We start from the raw sequence: 24,369 nt of genomic DNA on the forward strand, positions 1-24,369 counted from the left end.
AGGAGTTCTTGTGTAACTTGTCACACCTCAGCCTTTTCACTTCATTTTCCTTCCTTAAGAATGGCTTCTTGCCAGCAACCCTTCCACTGAGACTATTTCTAAAGGTCTTGGTGAGCAGTAGATGAACAAAACTGAAGGTTTAAATGCATCTCACAGGTCCTGCGTCACGTCATTTGTTGTTTTTTTCCCGTTTTGCATGAACATGACTAAAAATTACTAGATTTCTGATTCCTTGCAAGCAAAATATGAAGACGTGTAGGGGTGGCCCAAGACTTTGGGACAGTACTCTACATAAAAATATGAACAAAAATCTTAGATGTCTTATTTTGATACATATGTCCTTAGTTTTATACTAAAGGAAACAATGTCAAGAATTCCACCTGCAAACAAAGCATAGCTTAACATAAGTTATGCTTCCATCCACATGCTCTTCCTTCTTTGTGACTTCCCAATATAAGGACAATTAATACGCACAAAACCAGAAGTACCAATTATTTTTAAAGATACAATTTAAAATTAGTCTTTTGTCAAGTTGTTTGTTATGTTTAGACAACACTAGTTTATCATTAAGTGAATTTTCTTTATACTTGAATGATTCATAGGTCAGAATTAGGTGGCTTAACAAAAGATATTCCTATAAAAATATCAGGTACAAGGACTGGACTGAAAATGAATAATAAAGCAGCAAATTTCAAAATAAAAAACGGTGATTGAAGACACACACACACACTTGCAGGCACACTTGAGGTTAATGAGTTTAAAATAACGTTCAAATTGACAACAGATTTGTAAATCAACATTTTATGACAAGACGGTTTTACAAAAGTTTACAAAATATTTTAAGTCTATTTACAGGAAATAAATGCAGCTGAACAGAAGTATGTGACGTCTCATTTGGTCTATTTTAAAGAACACATTAAGTGTTCACATATAATTTATATATTCAACTCTTCATGGTGATGATGTCATTACAGATGGCTCTTATGTCTACTTTCTTTTGGGATGATTTCACTTTCTTGCACTTGGCTCCGGTCACCAAACTGACATGAGACAGGAAGAGATCAGCCGATGTGGCTCCACTCCACACCTCATGGATGTACAGTGACAGCAGAGACAACCCTGCTTCTGGAAACAAGAAAACAAGACATCAAACTCATTTACAAAACAACCTATTAAAACTTATTGTCACTTTGGGACTTTAAAGATACTGAAAAAGAAAATGTAAACATGTATTTACTATTTTCTTCTATATTTAAATGTATATTTTTACGTACGATGGATTCTACATCACGATTAAAATATGTTTGACAATATATATTATTACTGTAGGCTTTCTTTTTTTAGTTCATGCTTTGACAAATGTGGCAAATACAGAGTATCTAATCAATGTAGAGAATATACAGTTGAATTCATAACTTCATTTTGTTAAAAAACACCAAATATAGAATATTCAACCATTTCTTAGACCACCTGTCAAAAAAAAGAAAAGAATATTTAAGAAATCTCTAAAACGTGTTTAAAACTAAATATTATGCCATTTATTAGGCAAAATCCTTTGATCCTAACAGGAGTTGTCATTCTTGCTGGCATTGCAATCTCTTTTGTTACTAAATTAATAGTTTCCAGCTGTTCTCTTTGTTTGTGCAAACTATCTCTGAAGGATTCAAGTCTGGACTTTGACATGATCAGACCATCAGTCTGAATTCCTTTTTCTTAGTCAAATAGTTTCTGCACAGCTTTCAAGTATGCTTGGGGTCATTGTCCTGTTGGTATATGAGCCAAACAGTTTCTGTGCAAGAGTTTAAACTTAGATTCGTCTCTCCAAAGTACCTCTTTCCAGTTATCTACAGTCTACCATCTGTGTTCTTTGGCAAATCCGAGATGTTTCTGGATGTTTACAGGCCCCAATAATGTCTTTATACCAGCAGCTACTCTTCCTTTTAAGTCTTCTTTATTCAGTTGTCTGAATAAATTGTGGAGGTAATTGTGGAGACCTTCTCAGACTGATCTAGAAGCATTTATCTCTACTTGAAGATCAACACTGGTTTCCTTCTGTCTCTAGTACTTAAAATCTTAAGTTGATTCACATCCACTTCTGTAAGTTTTCATTTTCTGCTTCATTTTCTTCCTCTGGGCCTTTTCGTGAATACCAGTTCAGCAGTTGACTTCAGGGCATGCTCGACCTCACTGTGACAATAATTTCTGTATTTCCCTGTTTGTCTCAAAGACCATGCAGCACCACGAAGTGCAAACTTTTTCCTTTTCCTTTTCAGCGAGTTCTCAACATTTCACCGTTTTGAGCACGAGTGAGGAATTTCAAACATTTTTATTCCCACATTTGAGCTTCTCTGAGGAGTCAGAAATTAATCATTTAACCAGTAAAACTATTTTTTCTCTTCTGGAATGCAAGTAAGCAACTCTAATTTATCATCTTAATAAAAATATAAAAATGTGCTTTACTATTGTTCCTTCCCTTTTATAAACCAGTAATTTTGAAAAGCCATGGCTAATAACAATAATTGTATTTAAGTCCTAAAAATATCATTTCAGTTAAAGATATTTTGCATACTGGCAGATTAAAAATGACAAAATAAACGATTCTGGTAATTACCAAAAGTGTAAAAGCAGTATGCTTTTGCCAGGGCTTCCATCTTTTGTAAGTAATTATGTTTGTTAATGTAACTTTCCTGCAGCAGCAGCAGCAGCATTGTGACATCTAGGGACCGGGACAATAATCTCAATTTTAAATCCTTTCATACTATATATGTTAACACTACATCCCACTTGTTTAACTGAGATAACTCATCAGTTACAATTTCAGAATGAGGGTTTGGAAAAAGTAGCAGGCTCTTACCAAGTCTAGTCTGATCATGTGTGGCCTCTGGGATGCAAGCAGAGACAACTGCCTGATGCAGCTCTGGAAGGTTGCCTTGGATCTCTAGCAAGGAGATCATAATCTTGGTGAAAAGCTGTAAGGTTTCTGCTCTTGCTGAAATGCTGGAGTGACAGTGAGCTTCAAAGGCCTGATGGTAGAGCCGAAGGAGGTCCGCTTTCAAGCCAAGATCAAGCAGTACAACATCCACAATTTTTGTGTGTTTGATCACAGCCTTTTCAAGCCAGAGCAAGAATTCTTTTGCCCTGTTTTCATCATACGCGTCCTCCACCAAGCACCTCAGGGACCACTTTGTAACCAGGTGCGCAGTAATCCTGGCCAGCCAGCTGGGATCCAGCTTGTCTGTTGGCAGAGCTGGCTGGGGTTCACAGAGTTGGAAAGCAGGCTCCCAGTGAACAAAGATATTGGTGAGGTAAAGTTTACACTCTGTCAGAAGACTCTTATCTTCATTTTCGGTCTCTGTGTCTTCTGCCAACTTTTCTTTTCGCACATAAAGGGAGCTCTTAACTCGGGCCTTATCCTTTCTCATCCCTAAAGAGGAATATGGACAAAACGATATACAATGTGACAATGCAAAATAACAAAACTCTAAATTTTCCACTTCTTTATAAACATGACACTTGTTAAGCCTGATTTTTATTGCTGTTCTTTCGTCAGCCGTTCCTTTGCATTTACTTTTAACTCTAAGGCCAAGTTTCTGAGTTTGGCTGCAAATCAGGCACATTCATAAAACCATATAAATATCAAATATGAAGTATCTACTATTTAGAGATAGCAAGTAGTTATCAAAGCTACACAAAGTAAAGATATTACAAAGTATCTTAATCACAACTGCAAACATGGGTACAAAGTGGGTCATACCACATTTTTATACCAGTTAGTTTCATTCAAACACCTCATATAGGTTTATCATGTTCATGCTGTTAAGTTTCAACTGGTAGTTTTTTTAATTAGCTGTTTAAATAAGGCTTGTTTAGGGTTGAAAAATGATCAGTATCTCCTTTTCCATTATGGGCTTGGAGGGTGTCCATCAAAGACTACCGTGGCAACTGTACAAGATTCTCTGTATGTTAGAATTTGTTAAAAGCACTCACCCATCACCTCCTTCACTTTGTGCTTTTCTGACAAGGCTTGTATTTGGGTAAGAAGTTCTGTATTGTGGGACGAGGAGGCCCAGCAGTGAAGCAGAGCGAGGGCTTCGGTGCAGGACAGAGGCTGTGGCTGGAGCGTGAGCCGGTCTGCCTGTTTGCTTACATGGAGAGCAGTCGCACGATGCTTCAGCACAGAGCAAAGAGTCTGTAGAAACAAGCTGAGCTGAGCAGCCTTCAAACCCAACCTGTCAGAAGGAGATGAAACAATGACATCTTTCATCAAAAGACAGTTAACATTTACTGGACATCTTAGGTTTCATCACTGCACGTGTGAATAAAAGTTTTGGGTAAAGTGCCCGAGGTGTGGACTTTCTAACAGCCCTGAATGATGGATGAGACACGTTACCCGAGATGTCTCGTGATAGTTGACGCCACACATAAGAATTCACTGATGAGTGGCGGAGGAAGACATTTCACAAAGCTCTGAGGTTTCTCCTCAGCAGATAAGGAGGTCTTTGCTTCATCCACCTGCTTCTCCTTCTGCCCGAGGGCCGTAAACCACAGCACATGAAACAGATCGATGATGGCGCACAGCAGCTGCCAATCCAGATTCCTGTCAATTAAAAACAGACATATGTAACAAATATGTAACTGATGAAAATCATCATTAAAATATCAAAATAAAAATTTAAATATCAAAATAAAGAACCAAAATTTAACAGCAAACCTTAATTTAAGGCTCACCTTTTTTCAACTATTTGCATTATCCAGGTTAGGAGCCCAGAGGTCTTGGTGAGGTTATGCGCCGCTTTGGTCACACGAGCAGCCTGACACAACACCCTGATGATCTGTGCCTAAAAAGTGAGAAATACATGTACGTGATATTCTTATTTTTCCTGTTTGTGTACATTTCAGAGAATCACGCACCTTATCCTCAAAAATGTGTTCGTTTTCAGAACTTTACGGTGGTACTTTCTGATCTCTTTCTTCATTATGTGAAGGATTTGGCTCTATAACCTACTAGTGTAATGAATAACTATCTTATTATTGGTGTTTTTCATTATACGCAGTAATAGCTGAGTAATGTGTAGTCCATTCTGCACAGAGTTGTTATAGTTTTTCTATTTTCTAGTGAGTTTTTATCTTGTTTTAAATTTTTTTTAAATTCATTTTAGCTTCAATAGGTTTCCAGAGTGGGTTTGCTTGTTTCAGGTTAGTTTTCAGTCCTCAGACGTCAAATGCTGATGGGGTATTGTCGTCACCTCACCCGGGACGAATAAGTGTGAATGCGATAACTTGAGAATGAGGTGAAGTATGAGTTCAAATCTCAGTGACCTCGACCTCAAATTCAGAGGTCAAGTTTTCTAAAAATTCTGTGAATGCGTTAACTCAAGAAGAAAGTCACCTAGGATTTTCATATTCATACAATAGGTGCATCTACTAGGAGGCTGAGGGGCAGCACTGGTAACCGCTAGTATTTTTATTATTTGAAAATGTTTAGTTTTACTTTAATTTTTATCAATTGTATCAGTTTCAGCGTTAGTTTAAGTCCTTTTCTTTATTAATATCACAGCAGTTATATGCTAACGGTAGCATTTAGTATGGCTATTACAATAAAAACAACTTTTTCACATCCATAGTCACAAAAATTGATCGAGGGCTCATGAGACAACTTAATTATATTAAGTAAATAACAAATTGTGCCAAACTAACATTAATACTAAAACTAAGGATATTTCTTCTATATTTTTATTTTAGTTTCAAACATTTCAAGTTCAAAAAGATTATTTCAGTAGTTTTTGTTTTTTAAATAATCTGGTTTTTATTTTTACTTTAGTAAACTATAATAGTGTGGATGCCTTAATAGGCATCCACACTATTGAGTTCCTGTTTCTCTTTATTCTTTATTATTCCGGGTGTTTCCGTACACTTTTCGCCGTGGATCTACTTCCACAATTTTTGTGCTATTTTCACCGTTCAAACTCTAAACTGTTCTGCTCTTTCTGCTAATGCCGGCTATGACTTTTGGTGTTTATTACTATTATACTTTTTAAAATATTACACTTTTTTCCTTTAATTTGTCCCATTGAAATGAATGGGAAACTTCCACAATTCTGCTAAAACTTTCTTGTCTTTGAAACTTAACTACTGCCTCATACTTTCACCTAGAAACTCCATTCAAACTTTAAAACGTTCTCAAATGATTGGGCTATTCCTGTGTGATTCAGCTTTTTCAGATCTTCTACCGTTTTCATCTTATCTCTCTTTAAGTCTTCAGTTGCAAAATTGTGATTTTTCAGAAAATACATGCGTTGCTATGGTTGCTATGCAATTAACTCAGAGGGGACAGTGAAACTGTTTGAATTTTCTCTTCATGTCCAAACAACTTCTTGCTACTCGCTCAATTTCCACTCAAGCCGCACAAATTATACATCAAAACGTAGGTATTTTTGCTGGCTTTCAGAAAATGTCACTATCATTGTTGTGGGACTCATAGATATTTTGCAAATCTCCTCAGAGTAACACAAAGTGTGAAAACTCTCCATATAAACTCAATGGAGAGTTTGTTCAAAATCACCGCTGGATTTCTGTAATGAGAGGCATTTTCAAATTGTCATATCTCCTTAACGAAGCAAAGTTAAGACATAAGGCTTGTCCCTGTATATCTTCAGACACTCCTGATGCTCACAATTCAAGAATTATTTTCTCACCTATTACCGTTCTGAGATGAGGTAGACTTGATTGAGGGGTGGAAATTTGTCCCTCTCTCAGATTTCATCAGATTTCAAATTCTGGAAATGAGGCACTTTTTTCTCTCATCATATCTTTTTAATGGATTTCCACAGAGCCCTGAAAATTTCCATGACTGTTCACCAAAGCCTGCTGTTTCTTACGGTGAAAGAATGATTTTGATGCTCCATATAGATTTAGAGTTACCAAAGGTTGTTTGAGAGCAAGTCAAGGCAGTTTTTGCTTCGCCTCTACTCAGTTACAGTGTATTACAAGTCATATATCTTTAACAATTTATATTTTATCTCTGAATTATGAAGACCTGAAGATTTCCCCATCTCTTCTGAATAAAACGATGCCTGAATGACCGTTCTAGCCTCTACGGTTAGGAAATTATGGCCATTTGTTCGAGGGGAATCCTGAATGTCAGAAATACACTGAAGAAAACTCACACCTCTCTCTGTGTCTGTGTGTGTAAGGGCTGACTACAGCAGGTGCAGCTAATTTAACTGACCTACATATACCAAGCCCAGACTCTCCACAGCTCCTGTTCCCTTTACTCTCTGTGTATGTGTGTCTGTGTATCAATATTTCTCCTATGTTTAAGTATTACTCCTCAATCATAGTATTTCTGCTAAAGCAAAGTACTTCTGCTACATCTTAGTACTTCTGCTAATTCATAGTATTTCTGCTAATTCATAGTATTTTTGCAAAATCATGGTATTTGTGCAAAATCATTGTTTTGAGGCCAAATCATAATTTTTCTGTTATTTTATAATATATGTGCTGAATATATTATATGTGCCAAATCATAGTATTTATCCCAAATTATAGTATTTATGCCAAATTACAGTATTTCTGCTAAAAAGCAGAAATAGTCCTTTTTAGCAGGAATTTCTGCCAAAGTGTTTATGTTAAAACATAGTCCATCCATCCATCCATTTGCTTCCGCTTATCCTTTTCAGGGTCGCGGGGGGCGCTGGAGCCTATCCCAGCTGTCATAGGGCGAGAGGCGGGGTACACCCTGGACAGGTCGCCAGTCTGTCGCAGGGCCAACACAGAGGGACAGACAACCATTCGTGCTCACATTCACTCACACATTCACACCTAGTGGCAATTTGGATTTTCCAATTAACCTATCCCCTCAAGCTGCATGTCTTTGGACGGTGGGAGGAAGCCGGAGTACCCGGAGAGAACCCACGCAAACACGGGGAGAACATGCAAACTCCACACCGATGTTGGAATTGAACTCAGGACCTTCTTGCTGTGCGGCAACAGTGATAACCACTGTGCCACCGTGCTGGTATTTCTGCTAAATCACAGTATTCCTGCCAAATCATAGTATTTGTACTGAAACATAGTACTTCTGCCCAATCATAGTATTTGTACTAAATTATAGTATTTATGCCAAATTACAGTATTTCTGCTAAAAAGCAGAAATAGTCCTTTTTAGCAGGAATTTCTGCCAAAGTATTTATGTTAAAACATAGTATTTCTGCTAAATCAGAGTATTCCTGCCAAATCATAGTATTTGTACTGAAACATAGTACTTCTGCCCAATCATAGTATTTCTACTAAATGATAGTACTTGTGCCAAATCATAGTATTTGTGCCAAAGCATCGTATTTGTATGGAGTCATAGTATTTCTTCTAAATCATAGTATTTCAATCAAATCTCAGTAGTTGTTGTTAAAACGCAGTATTATTGCCAAATCATAGTATTTGTACCCAATCATAGTATTTCTGCTAAATCATAGCATTTGTGCCAAATCATGGTATTTGTGCAAAAACATAGTATATCTCTTATGTTATAGTATTACTACTAAGGCATAGTATTTCTGCCAAATCATAGTATTTGTACTAAATCGTAGTACTTGTGCCAAATCATAGTATTTGTTGCACATCATAGTATTGGAACCAAAACATAGTATTTGTCCCAAAGCATCGTATTTGTATGGAGTAATAGTATTTCTTCTAAATCATAGTATTTCAATCAAATCTCAGTAGTTGTGTTAAAATGCAGTATTATTGCCAAATCATAGTATTTGTACCCAATCATAGTATTTTTGCCAAATCGTGGTATTTGTGCCCAATTAATAATTCTGTTATGTTATAGTATTACTACTAAGTCGTAGAATATCTGTTATGTTATAGTGTATCTGTGGAATATAGTATGTGTGCCAAATCGTAGTATTTATACCAAATCACAGTATTTGTGCTAAAACATAGTATTTCTGCCATATTGTGGTATTTGTGCAAGAACATTGAACTGTTATGTTATAGTATTACTACTAAGTCATAGTATTTCTGCGTTATTATAGTATTTGTGCTAAAACGTAGTATCTCTGCCAAGTCATAGAATTACTGCAATTTCATAGTTTTTTTAGGAAATCTGTTATGTTATAGTATTACTACTCAGTCATAGTATTTCTGCCAAATCATAGTATTTGTGTGAATTTGTATACTGTAATATCACTGTATTATGTAGTGGCTAAGTAGGGGCTGTTTACAGTGTAAATAGGTCATCTCTTGCTTTGGAGTGCCCTCTTGTGGCACCTTTTGGGTAGTGCCTTAGTAAACGTGAACCCTGTAAGAAGTGGTTTCAGACTGATTTGTAGTGGAGGAATTTGTTGCCAGTTTTCTTAATCTTTAATCTGTATGCATGTTGTAATGCATACCCTGTTCTTAATCATAGAAACCACACCATATCACCTCTCCACATCCTCCTACTGTATGCCATACCTCCCTGTACCATCCGTCTGACCGCCAATAAACTCCACCTGTGGTAATCTAATCCCTGGATGTCAGCCTCTCCTTCTGACCGAGGATAGTTACTATTGCAGCACCACCCAGCATTAAACTGACGTACACCATTCTGTACAATAGTATTTGTGCTAAAAAGTAGTATTTCTGCCAAATCATAGTATTACTGCTATTTCATACTATTTAAGCGAAATTACAGTGTTTCTGCAAAAACACTGCATTTCTGCTAAATCATAGTATTTCTGTAAACTTATAGTACTTGTACTCAATTATAGTATTTGTGACAAAGTGTAGTATTTGTACCAAAACATAGTATTACTGGTAAATCATAGTATTGAGCCAAATCATAGTATTTGTGCTAAAACATAGTATTTCTTCCAAATCATAGTATTTGTGCCAAAGCATAGTATTTCTTCCAAATCATAGTATAACTGCACAATAAAGGTTCTTGAGCCACATCAGTGTTTGTGCCAAATCTTAGTATTTCTTCTAAATCCTAGTAATTCTGCTCAATGATAGAATTTCTGCTATGCTGTAGTAATTTTTTCCTAGATTGTAGTACTTCTGCTAAGTCAAAGTATTTCATGTAAATCATAGTATTTCTACCAAGTCCCAGTGTTTCTGCTAAATCATAAATAATGTTTTAGCACAAATTGTAGGATTTGGCAGAATATTCTGTGTTCCAGCACAAATGCTATGATTTGGCAGGAAAAAAATATTATTTAGTATAAATACTAAGTTTTAGCAGAAATACTATGTTTAAACTTTAAAATATTCTGCTATTTCTGCTGATGTTTGTTATGACTTTTGACCATTGAAATGAATGGAACACATTATCAATGGCCTCACTGATTTTGCATGCTGGAATGAGCTGTGTTTTAGCTCAGTGAGATAAGCGTCCGTTCTCAGACTGGGAGACCTGGGTTCAAATCCCGCTTATGGCAACACTTCTTTCAGTCAACAGTTAAACTTTGTTAACTCTTTTCAACACAAATGTAAGCTTTTTCACCCCTTTTCAACACAATTTTCGTTTTTTTCACCACTTTTCAGCTCAAATACCAGCTTTTTCAGCTGTTTTCAGCAAAAACCTCTTTTCAGCAGAATTCTGCTCATTGAACTCTTTTCAGCACAAATTCTGCTCATTCAACTCTTTTCAGCAACATTTTCAGTTTTTTCTGCTGTTTTCAGAAAAAAACTCTTTTCAGCAAAATTCTTCTGATTGAACTCTTTTCAGAAGAAATTCTGCTGATTGAACTCTTTTCAGCAAAATTTTCAGAGTTTTCACCTCTTTTCTGCCCAAATTCTGCTTATTCACCTCTTCTGAAACATTTTCAGCCTTTCCACCTCTTATCAGCACAATTCTCAGCAGCTTCTGCTCATTTCAGCACAATTGTCAATCTCTCCACCTCTTTGTGAGTAGGACTTTGGCTCAGTGAGCTAAATAGCTGCCCTTAGACCAGGAGGGCCAGGTTCGAATCCTGCTCAGGGCACTGTTTTTTGCTTTTTCAGCTTTTTTAAGCCGACGTCTTCAACGTTAAGGCATCCACACAGCATTTTCGCAGGAAATGCAAATTTTTTCTAGTTTGTTTTCATTTCCAGTTTTACATTTTATGTTTAGCTGTAGTTAACTATAATAACTTTTGTTCTGCATGCAAACTAATTTTCTAATCTTTTCGAGCCCCAAAAACAACAGTTTCCTGAATCCACCGGGTACAGCATGATGTTTTCTTTCCTTCTCATCACACAAAATAAGTTCCTGGGTGTGCAGAGAGGCAAAAGCAACTGCATTAAGTTGGCCCCAGAGATCCACCTGAATAGTGAACTCCCCCAAAGCTGGCAGCAAAGGGGTCAGATTTTAAGTTTGCTAGAAATGACTGAAATCACAGCAGCTCATTTGCCCCCGATCTCACCATATTCTTAGCATCCTCCTCTATCACACCAACCCTGTACATGTCCTACTTTAGTACATCCATAAACCTTCTATTACAGAAGTAACTATGAAATAGATTCAAGGAGAAAGCACATGTCCTAAAGACACAGGATGTTTGACATCTAGAACATAGTGGGCAAACAGATGGATAAATTACTGTTTGAACGACGTGGTAATGTGGAAACATTTGAGTGTACCATGAGTCGTCTGAAATGGTTTTCAACCAAGAACCAATTAACCAGCAAATCCTAATCTTATTCTACGTAGAATCATATTATACACGTGTGAAACTGGTTGCTGTAGGGGTTGAATTTAAGAACACAGACATCAAGTCTTGCTTAGAAAGAAATTGATAGCATGGTAAATATTTTGACACAAATCTAAGCCCTTGGAGGAAACTATATCAGTGAGAGCATATTCACATAAATCAGCAAGAAAGACAAGCTCGCTGTCATGCCAAACCTTGAACAGTCACAGATACAAAAATGCTGTCAGGAGAGAGATTAGTGAGACAAAACAAACCATAAAGGCCCTGGTTGGTCTGAAAATGTCAATATATCACCCAATAGTAATACAAAAGTTTGAAAGGCTCAATCTTCCTTTAGATTTAACTTTTTTAGGACATATTGTCTTGATCTAAAATGAACCTGCTTGCTGCTACTACTGCACATTCACCCAGTGTATATACTATATGTCTGTGTGTATATATATATATATATATATATATATATATATATATATATATATAATGTTCTTCCTCTACACCCCCCCCCCCCAATTTTTGCACATGTCGAGGAGCGTGTCAGGCTACATTTCACTGTGTGTTATACTTGTATAACTATGCATGTGACAAATAAAGAACCTTGAACTTGAACTTGAAGGTTTCTTCAAAACTCAACTAGAAAAAATGGTGACAACTACAGACAGACAAGCGTGTACCTGGAAGTGTTCATCACACAGAGGGCTGCTGCTGAAGCCTAAAAGGATCTGAAAGATGCCTTGCTGGTTGCACAGGTCATAGCAGTGTCCATCTTTCATCCCTTGCTCCAGCACGCTTAGAATCCACTCACGTTCCACCTTGTGCTGCAGAAAGAAAGAAAACACAAACAGTCACGACTCCCACGTCTTTCAACCCTTCACAAAAACGGATAACAGTCTAAAAAAAGGCCTGAGCTAAGCAAACAAACCGATAAAGGTTGCTCATCCAAGAGGAGTTTATTTGGATAGTCATTTAAGTTCAAGGAAGCGTCACCAATCATGTTTAACACCAGACGGCACCAGAATACAAAAACAGTGTTTTCACCAGTTTCTTTACCTCCAAGTCAAAACTGTAGAAAAGCTTAAAAAACTCAGGGACTCTTCTGAAGTCCAAACTCTGGTGGGATAGCAGAAATCTGTTCAGCACCACGTACATGTGGTCCTCTGGGAAAAGCGAACAAACATGTGAAGGTCAAGGATTCTTTTGTTATTACAGGAAACGGTAGATAGAAAAACAAGTGCAAACCATGACTGTGATTCTTATTCAGGATAGATTAGCCTAAAACCTACTTTCAACCTAAAAAGCATCTCTTAGTAAATAATAAGAGTTATGTCAGCAGAAAGATATTCAAGTTTTCAGGGTTACACACCAGGTTTGAGCATCTGCTGAGCCACTTTGGTGATGTAAGTGGTCATGACAAATGGGAGTCTTTGATTCTGTTGCTGAATTCCATTTTTTACCATGTCCATCAAGTAGAGCAGCTGTGAGACAAAAACAAGCCCGTCAGTGTTTCCAAACACACAACATTTACACACACACACACACACACACACACACACATAAGATGTCTCTAATATTTACCTGTCTCTTTTCTCTGAACTGAGCACCCTCCAGATGTTGGTAGAAGCAGCTAAGCACGTGGTACGCTGCCGCCCTCACCTTTGGATCATAGCTACTCAGAGCCATTACAGTTACTCCAAGAGCGTGGCTGGATACAAACTTCAGGCAGTCAATAACACATTCTGTCAAAGAGGAGGAAATACGCAACAGATATAAGAAGTGATAATTAAAACTAATTATACTGAGTGACGACAACCAGTGAAATATGATACCTGGCCGCAATATGGCGCTGAACAGAGGCAACAGAAAACACGGATCATACAAATTCCCAAGGTCTTTCACTTTATTATTATTGTAGAGTGGCTCCGTGCTTTCCTGAGAGAGGGTAAGAACATGTACATTACACAAACATATAATGCAGTGTGTCATTTACCACTAATTGACGCTGATCAGGCATAACCTTATCTTTTGCTGCCAGCGCAGCCCTGACCCGTCTGGGCATGGACTCCACCAGACCCCTGAAGAATCTGGTGGAGTCCATGTTAGCAACAGATCATTTAAGCCCTGTAAGTTGCAAGGCGGGGCCCCATGAATCAGACTAGTTTGCCCAGCACATCTTACAGATGCTTGACTGGATTGAGATCTGGAGAATTCAGAGGACAAGTCAAGTTTCAATCTTGTTGTTGTGCTCCTCAAACTACTCCTGAACCAAAGCATTTGTGGTGCATTATCTTGCTGAAAGAGGCCTTTTTCCATGAAAAACTGTACATGGTCTGGAACAATACTTAGGTAGGTGCTACGTGCCAAAATAACATCTAAATGGATGGCAGGACCCAGGGTTTCCCAGCTACAGATTTCCCAAAGCATCAGGCTGCCTCCGGTGGCTTGCTTTTTTCCCCATAAGGCATCCTGGTGCTAGGTGTTCCCCAGGTAAGTGATGCAGCTAGCCATCCGAGGTCCAGTTGTGATGCTCATGTGCCCATTGTTGGTGCCCCCGACAGCATGCAGGGTCAACGTGGGCACTTTGACTGGTCTGCAGCTGTGCAGCCCAATACACACCAATCTATGATAAACTGGGCATTCTGATACCTTTCTATCAGAACCAGCATGAACTTTTTCAGGAGTTTGACCTATAGACGTTTATCTGCTGGAACGGAGAACAGGGACCAGGGATCAGAATTTGGCCCTTGCTAAAATCCTCAACTGCCAATTTTTCCTCTTTCCACCAAATCAACTCTAAGGACAAAATGTTCACTTATTCCCTCATTGATCCCACCCACTAACATACGGCATGATAAAAACATAATAAGTTTTATTCACTTCATCAGTCAGTGGTCATAATATTATGCCTGATCGGTGTAAATCTGAAAAGTAAATATGATGTTAAACATTAACCTGCGGGATGATTTTGCGCTGCTGTGGAAAGTGTGCAATAGTTTGCAACATCTTGTCAGGTTTGAGGAGAGCCAACAGGTCATCTGAGCTGGTCTGCTTCCACAGAGAAGCTCCCAGGCTTTTACTGGTCTTGTGGTGCTCCACTGCTGTTGGGCCCCACAACAATGACCTGCAGTTGAAAACTCACACTGAGTTTTTGTATTAAACAAGCACACTTCTAGCATTTAGAACATAAAAAGATGAATTCAACCTACTGGAACTTCAGCAGGCTGACTTGGTTTCTTTCATATTCCTGAAGAAGCAGCAACAATTTTTGATCTGCAAAACAGAAGAAGATATAAGAGGATAAGACAATAAAAACGCAAAAAAAGAAAAAAGAAAACAGGTTTTCTTGTTTTACCTGAAGTACTCAGCGTAGCTCCGTATGCTCCCAAAAGTACAACAAAATGATTGATGTTGCAGACACTCGGGCTTTTCTTCACCAGACAGAGTAGGAGGAATACCAACTCTTCTAAATTGACAACAAATGTGTGTTTTTGTGATTAAATTGTGATTTGGAATCTTTAAAAAAAAAAAATCTTTATTGCATTGTACCTTTAATCTGGCAGCTGATAGCCTCTTCAGAGTCCAGCATGGTGGGCAGGAACAGAGAATGGCTGGAGATCATTGTGTAAAGAGTGGGTAAAGGTATCAGGTCCTTTTGAACCTCAGTGCCACAATACATCACTTCCAACAGGCTGCTCAGAGTGTTCAGGAAGTGGTGATCTCTGTAGCGATATCTGAAAGATTTAAGAATATTTTACAGTCACTCAGCAAAAGTTATGAAACATTAAATAGCAAAATGGATTTAAATAGATAACCTACTTTAGTCCATTTTTGACAAAATTGTTCCACTCAGATGCAGTGATGTCTTCTTTGGATATCTGTATAAAGAAAGTAAGTTAGGAAATGCAAAAAGTTTAAAACTTACAAAATGTATGCGTGAAGTAAACCCACTAGCACTCGCTGTAGTCTTTTTAAGATGCTGTGCTCCTGCTCTAATGGGGAAGTAGCCTGATCTTTCGAGTGACTGTAAGAGGCAATGAGACACTTGATAGCTGCAGTGGCGACAGACTTCCTCCATTTTTCCTGTTCTTCTGGGCAATCAGCCAGCTTGTCACTGATAACATCTACTAGTTGCCATCTGAAAGAGCAAAGAATATTCATCAAGTAAGTTTTGACAGGATCATTTATTTATTTTTTGTAGTTTTGTAGTGCGACTATAAATTTCACCTTTCAAAACTGTCCACATTTTGAAGAGCACTGGGAAGACTGTTGATCAAATCCCCGATGTCCTTGCTGTTTGCAGAGAGCTTTATCAAACTGCCTAGAGTTTCCGTAAGCTGGGCTCCGGACTCTTCTGTCAGGTTTCCCAGAACACACTGGGAGAACTTGGCGAGTAACCCTTGCTTCAAGGCTTTCAAAATGTCTTTTTGCACTATGAAACAGCAGCAACCAAGCATACCTCAATTAGTATATATAGCAATACGAGATAAAAGAGTAACAATTATTTGTTTCAGTACGTACCATCTTTGGGTCTGGCTGGGTCCTCTCTGCTTGCCACACGTAAGTACATATTAATCAGTGGAAGGAAGGCTTCCGATTGGTCAGAAAGCTTCTCCATGTTTTCAGGTTCAAGACACCACATCTCAAACCGGAGCCGGTGAGTGGAGCAGTTCTGCAGCAGGAGAGAGCTGATAGCCAGAGAGTCTGAGAGTGGTCTTTGGAGACAGTGCAACAGCACATCTGTGTGGAGGAGTTTTGCACTGCTTGGCTCACTGGATAGAAACTGGAGCAAGAATGCCTCCAGTGCAGGCTTGGAACAGGACAGCAGCAGGGTGCCCAGACCAAAGAGGTGTGCCTGTGTCAGAAATGTGCCATGGTCCTGGGAGGCCGTATATTTACACTCTGTGAGGATCTGTAGAGCTGCCTGACCGTAAATGCTGAGCTCAAAATTTGCCCCCTTACTGCTACTGGGGGAGATGAGGCTGTTGTGTGGGAGGAGAAGCAACTTGGAGACAACTTCCCTCAAATTACCGGAATCCATGTAGTTGTGCAGAGACAGGAGGCCCTGGAAAGTTCTGGAGTGTTTCTTTGCCGGTTTAGAGCCCTTCTCCACCAATTCCTGAAGAGCAGCTCTTTCTAAAGCTCCCATGTAGCTCCTCAGAAGCTCTAGATGATTTAGTTCTTGAAGAACAGGGGCACAGAGCTTCAGGAGGACCAGAATATTATCTGTCATCAGTGAACACAAGTGCTTAAGTCTGACAGGGTTTAGAGAGTGAGGAGGCATGGCAGATAGCTCCAGAGCCAGAAACCACTGCTCCAGATATGGATGCTTGAAGACGGAGCCAAGAGCTGAAAGAAGGATCTAAAGAGAGAGAGTTTCATTAAAAAAAATCCTTCCCTCCAAAAAAGGAGAATATTGCAAAGTCTGAAAAAACACAGTAAACGCATTATTTTTCTAACCTGCTGAATATTAACTTCAACCGTGGAGGACTGGTTAAGTTCCAGAAAGAGGTCTGGTCCTTCTTGGCATTTCTCTACAGCTAGTTCAGAGTTTTTTGCCTCCTGAAAGCCTTGGAGCTTGATCACCATCTTTTCGAGTATTTCCATGAAGGTCCTCAACACGGAAGCTCCTACGTCTTTAGAGAACTGTGAAGAGGGAAATGATGCACTGTTTGCATATTCAACAATGTGAGGAGGACGGGGCTTGTTTTGCGCACCTACCAGTCCAAAGTTTTCCACAGTTGATCTGATGTAGAGTAATATCTGCTTGATTGCAACTGGAAACTCTGCCAGAGAAAGGGAAGCTAAAGCTTCTTCTGCACTTTTCCTAAAGGTATCCTTAAGCAAAGTGTCTGGACCTTGGATGTAGGCAGCTTTCATCAGTGCAGTGTATGATGTTTGATCTGATAATCCTTTTGCATGGCATTCAGAAGACCGGAACTAACAAAATAAACAAGAGTATTAGTCCAAGTACTATGTCTAACCATGTCTGATTAGGCAATCTCGTTGTATCACTAAAAACCCACCAATTCTTCACGGCACTGCTGTGGTAGCCACTTGGAGTAATACTGATGAAAACATACAATGGCTGAATGAGGAGAGGTAAAGCATTCAGAGGAGACAAACTCTTTATCGTACTGCAGCAGAGCCAGACAGAGAGGGAGCGGCTCTCTCTGACAGTGCAGCACATCTGAGAGCACTGCAGCCAAGTATTCATATACCATCCCTAAGAGACACAAAGACAGATGGTTACAAACATCATAGATCACAGTACATTTACTTTTCAATCAAAGTGTCCATGAACAGAATGGGTAAATGTCTTTTTAAACATTAATTACAGGCTATGGGCCAGATTCACTAAACTGGGTTTTGGCATTAAAAACAACAACAACAAAAACCCACAATGTATTTACAAAGAGAGCGCAGTGATTGCCAATATTACTACAAGAGATGGGAACTCAGAGATTTTGTTGCAAATGTGTTTGTTGGAGATTCTTTCACAAAGTGCAAAATACAGGAATAGAATATTTAAATCAAGCAAATTAAGTTCCTAAAGTTTGCGACACACAGTTTAGTACTAATTACAGCGATATTTAATGCGGAGAAAACGTATTATTTTCCGAGCTTGATATTGAAATGAACTGACTGTGTCTGTGATTGCACTCACATGCAATTTTGTCCCGTTTAGTAAATCTGGCCCTATATTTAAAGTTGTACTTCTTATACTGCATAACAAATTTCATGCTTTAAAAGTTTTTTTGCAAATTTGTGATTTCACTCTTTGTCACAAGTGAGGCAGAAACCATTTACCACTATCTGCTGGCAGCTTGTTTCGGGCCTCCAGGGCAGCGGGTACCAGGGCACTGAAGGGGAAGGTTTGCATGATGAGATCTTCACTTACAGCTGGGCCGAACTCCTCCAACTCACCATCACTGGCCTCCATAATGATATCGAGCATGTCTATGACATCTGAGATGAAAAAGTAAAAAGCATAAACATTCACGGACATACTTGAGCCCTAAAGAATTCAGCGTTGATTCCACATTTAAATGCTGACCATCTATGTGAGAAACTGGGACACTGGCTGTGTCACCCTCCTGGCTACTCAGATTCGCTTGCAGATAACCTGCTTCCTGGACCAGGCTGGCCACTTTATCTGTGTATTCATAGGAGCTGCACACCAGTTTAACCAACACCTAGAGCAAGAGACAGATTTTAAGAGTTTATTATCAGGCATAAGGATTAAAACCTTTATTTTTTCCAACCTCCAATATGACGGTTATGTAGAAAAGTAGGAAGAAATAAAAACTGGAAGACTTACCCGCTCCAAGAACTGAATAACAGTTTCTTGCTGGTTTGGCTCTAGTCTGGCCAGCTGTTCAAGCCAGAGCTCAAGCTCAGTCCAGGTGTGCTCGAACACACCAGTGTCCTTTAGTACCTAAATACAACACAGGACACCAATTGCTTTAGCAGTGCTGCAGGAGGAAATTTGTCCACACGAATATAAACCTCTTAAAATAAAATCCTTAAAAGACTTTAGCTTAAGCTGCTCTGATTTCATTAACTTAAAAAAGTTCAATGGAGGATTGAACTGTACCCTACAAAAGATAAATATCTGCTAACATACATATAATCCCTCCAGGAATGATGCCCTCGTATATAAAAATATAACATGCTTACAGTTTGTTTGCCTAAGTGGACCAATCTTGAATAAATAAGCACTAATTCAAATATCTAAATATATACAGTATGTCTCATATAATGCAGACTGGAAGCACAGAGGAAAAGGCAAAATGCTCCTTACTTTTAGAACAAGCATCTGTGTGGAGGCTTTCAGGTGGCTGCTGCTGCTGCTCACAAACATCTTGAGAAGCAGGTAAAATACAGATTTCTCTCCAGATGATGAATCTTTATCTGCAGCACCCTGTAAACACAGAAAAACTATTTAGAATAGATGTGTTTTAAACCAAAAATAAAAATAAATCAGAGAATTTAACTTCCTTACCTGCATACGGAACCAGGAGAATTTGCTTGCGGGAAGATCCAAGGCCAACTGCAGTACGTGGTGCTGCAAAACTGGGGGGACTTCATCCTTTATTCCTTTCTCTGACACAATGCCTGGACAGATAAAAAAAACAGTGTCAAAAGCCATTTATTGGAAAAAATAAGCTTTAAAAAAGCAAAAGTTGGAGCTTAATAATGCCAAAAACATTACCCTTTAAAAGCTTGCTGAAGTCAAATTTGCACTGGCTAACCAGATGCGGCACCACTTTCTGGTAAAGGCATAGGACCTGAAGAATCAGAGCCTTCAGCAAAATGACCTCAGCTGTATCTTCAGCTGTTTCAAAATAAAGCACACAAGACAATCAACTCAGATCCTTTTGGGTTTTTAAAAAAAAATAGGATTACTTGGAATAAACAATAATCATGTACTGTGAATGCTACTACCAGGCACTTTGCATTTAGTCAGTTTAGCATCCCCTTCGCTTTTATCCTTTTTTTCTTCAGAGCCAGCTTTTTCCTTCTTGCTAAGTGACTGCCACTTTTCAATTATGCTTGTCATGTCAGGCAAAATCTGGAACAGAGCATGAACAATGATTCGAGCCTTTAAAGGTGGATCATTTGCTTTTATTAAGGCACTTTCCTGAACCTACCTTGCCGAGCATCTCCCTGTACTGCTGCACTAAATCCTCCATCATCTCAGCAGTGTATAGGTCTGAGCTGCACCACACAGACTTATCCAAAAGATACTCTATGTTCTTACTAGCTCTTTTCAAGATAAAATTGACCACCGACAGGGTTGTAAGGTGTGCTCCTGTATTGGCAAGCTGTCAAATCAGAGAAGACACATTTAAGTTAAAAAAAAAGTTTTCAGTCTTTACTGCAGTAATAAGTTTATTTTATGAGGCTCAGTCACTTACAATAAGGCCCTGTGTGAAGAAGCTCTTGTTGCAGACTGGAGGAAGAGATATCACCATCACCATGGAGAGCAAGCGAGGCAGAGGGATGACCTCCTGAGTTTGAAAGACTGTGGATATCTCTGGCTGGGCCTCGTAGATCTGATATAGAAATGTAAAGGTGACTATTACCATCTAAAAACTGATAAGATATTATTTTAACACTTTTACCACCAACAGTTACCTTTTTAAGAAGCTTCACATTGTCTTGCCAAGTAGTTTTGAGGCGCGGAGCATATGCATACTGAGTCTCCTTGAAGTATCTGGACAAAATATCGGGGGTAGCTTTCAGCACATTCACCACCAGATCTGCCACCAGTTCATCCTCAGTCGCCTGTTTCAGCCCCACCAAAAACTGGAGCAAAACAATGTTACCAGGCCTGCAAAGAAGTAAAATCCAGTGATCCACATGAGAAGTTCTCAGAAAAGGACAATGTGAAATTGGAATGTTAATGACTTACTTGCCAGCTGTGCCAAAGCTGACATCATGAAAGCTGATACCATGCTTACGGGAGCAACACAGATCAAGAAGGAAACTGTGAGCGAGTTCCCGGATGACTGTCATCCCAGAAAGCTCAGTGTTTTCCGACATCTTAAAAATATCATGTAATTAAATAAAAACGTTACTTGGACATGTTAAAGTAAACTGACCTGACACAATCTTTGTTTCTTTTGACACAAAACAGCAAAACAACAAGCGACCTACTCTGTCATCATCCACGGTTGCATCTGCAATCCCATTCCATTTATACAGCGACGCGATGCTGGCCAACACAGCAGGTGTGAAGAAACGTACTTTCTGTGTTTTACTGATGGCTTTGTTTAGAACAACCTACAGAAAGACAGAAAGGAATACATCTTATTACTAAATCCATGATCTGATCTCAAATGTCCTGGACTAGTACTTACTTTAGTTTTCAATGTGGACAAAATCAGGTTGACTGTGGACATCCGGTCCTCCTTCAGACCTGTATTCAGGATCACTGGCAGGAGTTCTAACACACCAAATGAACATGTTACTCACAGACAGTCCACTGCATAAATTATAATTTATATCTAAATATTACCTTTGATTTCTAATATTTGTCCGACTGTTGCGTTATCACCAGACACCACGAAAGAGAGCACAAACTGGATAAAAGCCTGGTGGACATCAGGTCTACCCTGTAAAATTATAATATCCAGAAAAGATTTATCTACAGAATACGACTAATCTGATGCACATCATAAACCCTGTGGACAAATACTGCATCGCACCTGCTTATCCTTCATCTTTGCCAATCCAGACAGAAATTTGTTAATGTGAAGGTGACTTAAGACCTCTCTGGCAGCTTCTGGACCCTGGGTGACCAAGGCGCACAGAAGACCGAGACACTGGCGGATAAACCTGTGTTCAAAGGGAAACAACATTGGTTTTGAGGCCAGAATGGTTTTAAACTGAGTGTCATTGTGCTCTACTGAAATCCACAAATCAACCTGTGGTTTGCTGAACGGAAAGACCCCTGCAGGAGTTTCATGTAGCTGAAAACGGTCTTCTTCACAATGGCATTGCCAACCATGTTGAAATGGGAGAGGTCACTGGCTGTCCTTAGAAGGATCGCCTCCAGGCTCCCAAAAATCAGCATCATCTGTACAGAAACACGATCAGAGTTTAACTCAGAAACCTCAGAAAGAGTGAGCCGGGCCAGAGCCGTCCGCTGAGAAACTAAAGCTTACCTCACTCTCTACGTGTTTTTCTCCTTCGAGCAATTTGAAGATCTCTGCACACTCCATGGAGATTTTAATATAACCTTCAACCACATCGTACAGGTCGGACCGTGGCAACTTCTTAGCGGTCGATATAAACTTCTCCAGTCCTGCAGACGAAAAAAGGAGGGGGGCAAAGGCGGGATGCCGATAAAACAATGCATAGTTGACTGAATGCATAACACAATATTATTACTTCAAGCTGATGATTTGTACATACTATCACTCACCCTTCATGGCTGTGGTCGGGTCCTTCAGCATGGCTTTAAAAACTGTCCCATTGAACTCCGGAATCGTTTCTTTTTTCCGCGGAGTGTCTGACTCAGCAGACTCGTCGTTGCGCCGCTTTTTACCCATTTTGTTATATACAAACAACAATTACCACTGACGTGAGTTTTTTTATGCACTATCCTGCCATGTAAGTGTTGTCACCCACGTTGCTCTGTAAACAGAACGCGGTACAACGGAATTGTCATCCGACCAGAAACGTTCGCTATTGAAATTTAGTTCCGCATTATCATGTAAGTTAAATAAAATGTATTTTGTCTCCTCCGTCTTTTACATAAAGCACATGCACATTTCATAAAATTTGCGACATTTTACATCCCTTAAACATGTAAAAAAACCAGTTAGCTTATTCTTTTATACTGTCTGCCTTTAGCTTGACGGCTAGGTGTGAAAACTCTCTTAGAAGTATTTTTTAATATTCAGGATTTTAATATTCAAGAAGAGGGCGCCGGTCTACAACACTTTTGATCCAAATCTTTCACTTTTGCCTTAAGTCTCTCTCTCTCTCTCTCTCTCTCTCACACACACACACACACACACACACACACACACACACACACACACACACACACACACACACACACACAGAGAGAGAGAGAGAGAGATGGGGGGGGGGGGGGGGGGGGGGTGCTTAAATATTAAAGAATTTAAGAAAGCTAGAAAACTCTTCATACCACCAGGCACCTATTTAATCATGTAATTCACATTTTCTTACAGGCTACAAGTTTTAATCCGATCTGCAGAATTTTGCTCAAGCTTGAATTATTGAATGTTACAATAATGAAGCCTGTCACCAATCAATGATTAATCCCTCCCCAGATGTCATCTTGCACTGGGATCACACCAGCAATAGTTCTTAGACTACATCCATTTTTCAGACTTGGTCAAAAAACCACTTTCCAGGATGGTTCTGACTACAGTGGGTGTATTCAGGATGAGATTTCGTCATTGCACGAGAAACACAAACTCAAGATAGGCAGAAAGATAGAAACCCCTTTTTTTCTGCTCCGTTTAGTGCTCGCACATTCCACCATCCACATGTGTTTGTGGTTGTCAACACATAGCATTGCTAGCATGCAAAATCCAGTCATGAAAGTGGGCCGGTTGGATTCAAATAGTTGAAATGAAAGATTTGTGTAGTCTGGACTACAAAGAAGAAGTAGAGAGACCTATGAGGGATTGGCCCTCATGCTGTGTATGAGTTTTACATCCTTTTCATTTATGCATGTTTGCAAATCCCCATGCAGACAAGCTCTACCTGCTGCTTAAACTTGTGGGGTCCAAGAACTCTCCGGCTTTGCAAATGCTGCAAATCCCATGCAAGATACACAGTTTCCAACAGCCTTTATTCTAGTTTTTTATATTTAACTAAAGCATAATAAGTTAGGGAAAACACACATTTTGCTGAGCCATGCAGACATAGTTGTGGCTTAGATTTGTATCCTATTTAAAGTGTATCTGGTTTTTAACCACAGTGGTGCCTTTTCTCAGTTATTCTCTCAGCAAACTTTTGCAGACGCTGCCTAAACAGATCTAAAAGCTGACTTTGATGTGATAAGTAACCAGTGCTATAGGTTAAAATGAGCTATGTGGTCTGAATATCCTATTTTGTCACATGGTGTTTGGTTTGCAGCCTTCCCCTCTTGTTCAGCGTCTATTCTTCTTGATTTGCAAAGAGAACATCCAGCAGTTCAACTGGTGGTTGAGCTCAA

General features: G+C 39.1%; 1 protein-coding gene across 1 annotated transcript; it reads right to left on the minus strand.

Annotated features, from left to right (window-relative positions):
• Positions 1-327: 327 nt before the first annotated feature.
• On the minus strand, positions 328-22,838 carry urb1 (URB1 ribosome biogenesis homolog). Its single transcript, XM_080888215.1, has 39 exons — positions 22,600-22,838; positions 22,340-22,479; positions 22,100-22,251; positions 21,881-22,010; positions 21,691-21,787; positions 21,533-21,618; positions 21,330-21,455; positions 21,085-21,215; positions 20,808-21,003; positions 20,588-20,725; positions 20,321-20,494; positions 20,115-20,241; positions 19,882-20,004; positions 19,672-19,784; positions 19,471-19,590; positions 18,988-19,104; positions 18,724-18,862; positions 18,477-18,635; positions 17,693-17,892; positions 17,388-17,606; positions 17,127-17,312; positions 16,188-17,028; positions 15,894-16,098; positions 15,618-15,804; positions 15,486-15,544; positions 15,216-15,400; positions 15,022-15,132; positions 14,876-14,939; positions 14,622-14,790; positions 13,499-13,601; positions 13,248-13,408; positions 13,036-13,147; positions 12,723-12,829; positions 12,347-12,490; positions 4,729-4,838; positions 4,391-4,597; positions 3,988-4,229; positions 2,855-3,424; positions 328-1,125 (listed from the first exon to the last, which is right to left on the minus strand). The coding sequence occupies exons 1-39, from the start codon at positions 22,724-22,726 to the stop codon at positions 944-946; spliced, it is 6,759 nt and encodes a 2,252-aa protein (XP_080744341.1). The 5' UTR covers positions 22,727-22,838; the 3' UTR covers positions 328-943.
• Positions 22,839-24,369: the final 1,531 nt, after the last annotated feature.

The sequence above is a fragment of the Rhamphochromis sp. 'chilingali' genome (assembly GCF_963969265.1).
Source record: "Rhamphochromis sp. 'chilingali' genome assembly, chromosome: 8".
In the NCBI taxonomy this organism is placed as follows: Eukaryota; Metazoa; Chordata; class Actinopteri; order Cichliformes; family Cichlidae; genus Rhamphochromis; species Rhamphochromis sp. 'chilingali'.

Bases quoted from the DNA above. Each gene is read 5' to 3' on its own strand.
- urb1 (XM_080888215.1), bottom strand. From the start codon at position 22,726: ATGGGTAAAAAGCGGCGCAACGACGAGTCTGCTGAGTCAGACACTCCG. The intron at 20,005-20,114 runs GTAGTAGCATTC...ATTTTGAAACAG, and splicing joins GACTAAATGCAAAGTGCCTG to CTGAAGATACAGCTGAGGTC. The intron at 12,830-13,035 runs GTGTGTAACCCT...CGCTTTTCCCAG, and splicing joins TCAGCAGATGCTCAAACCTG to AGGACCACATGTACGTGGTG.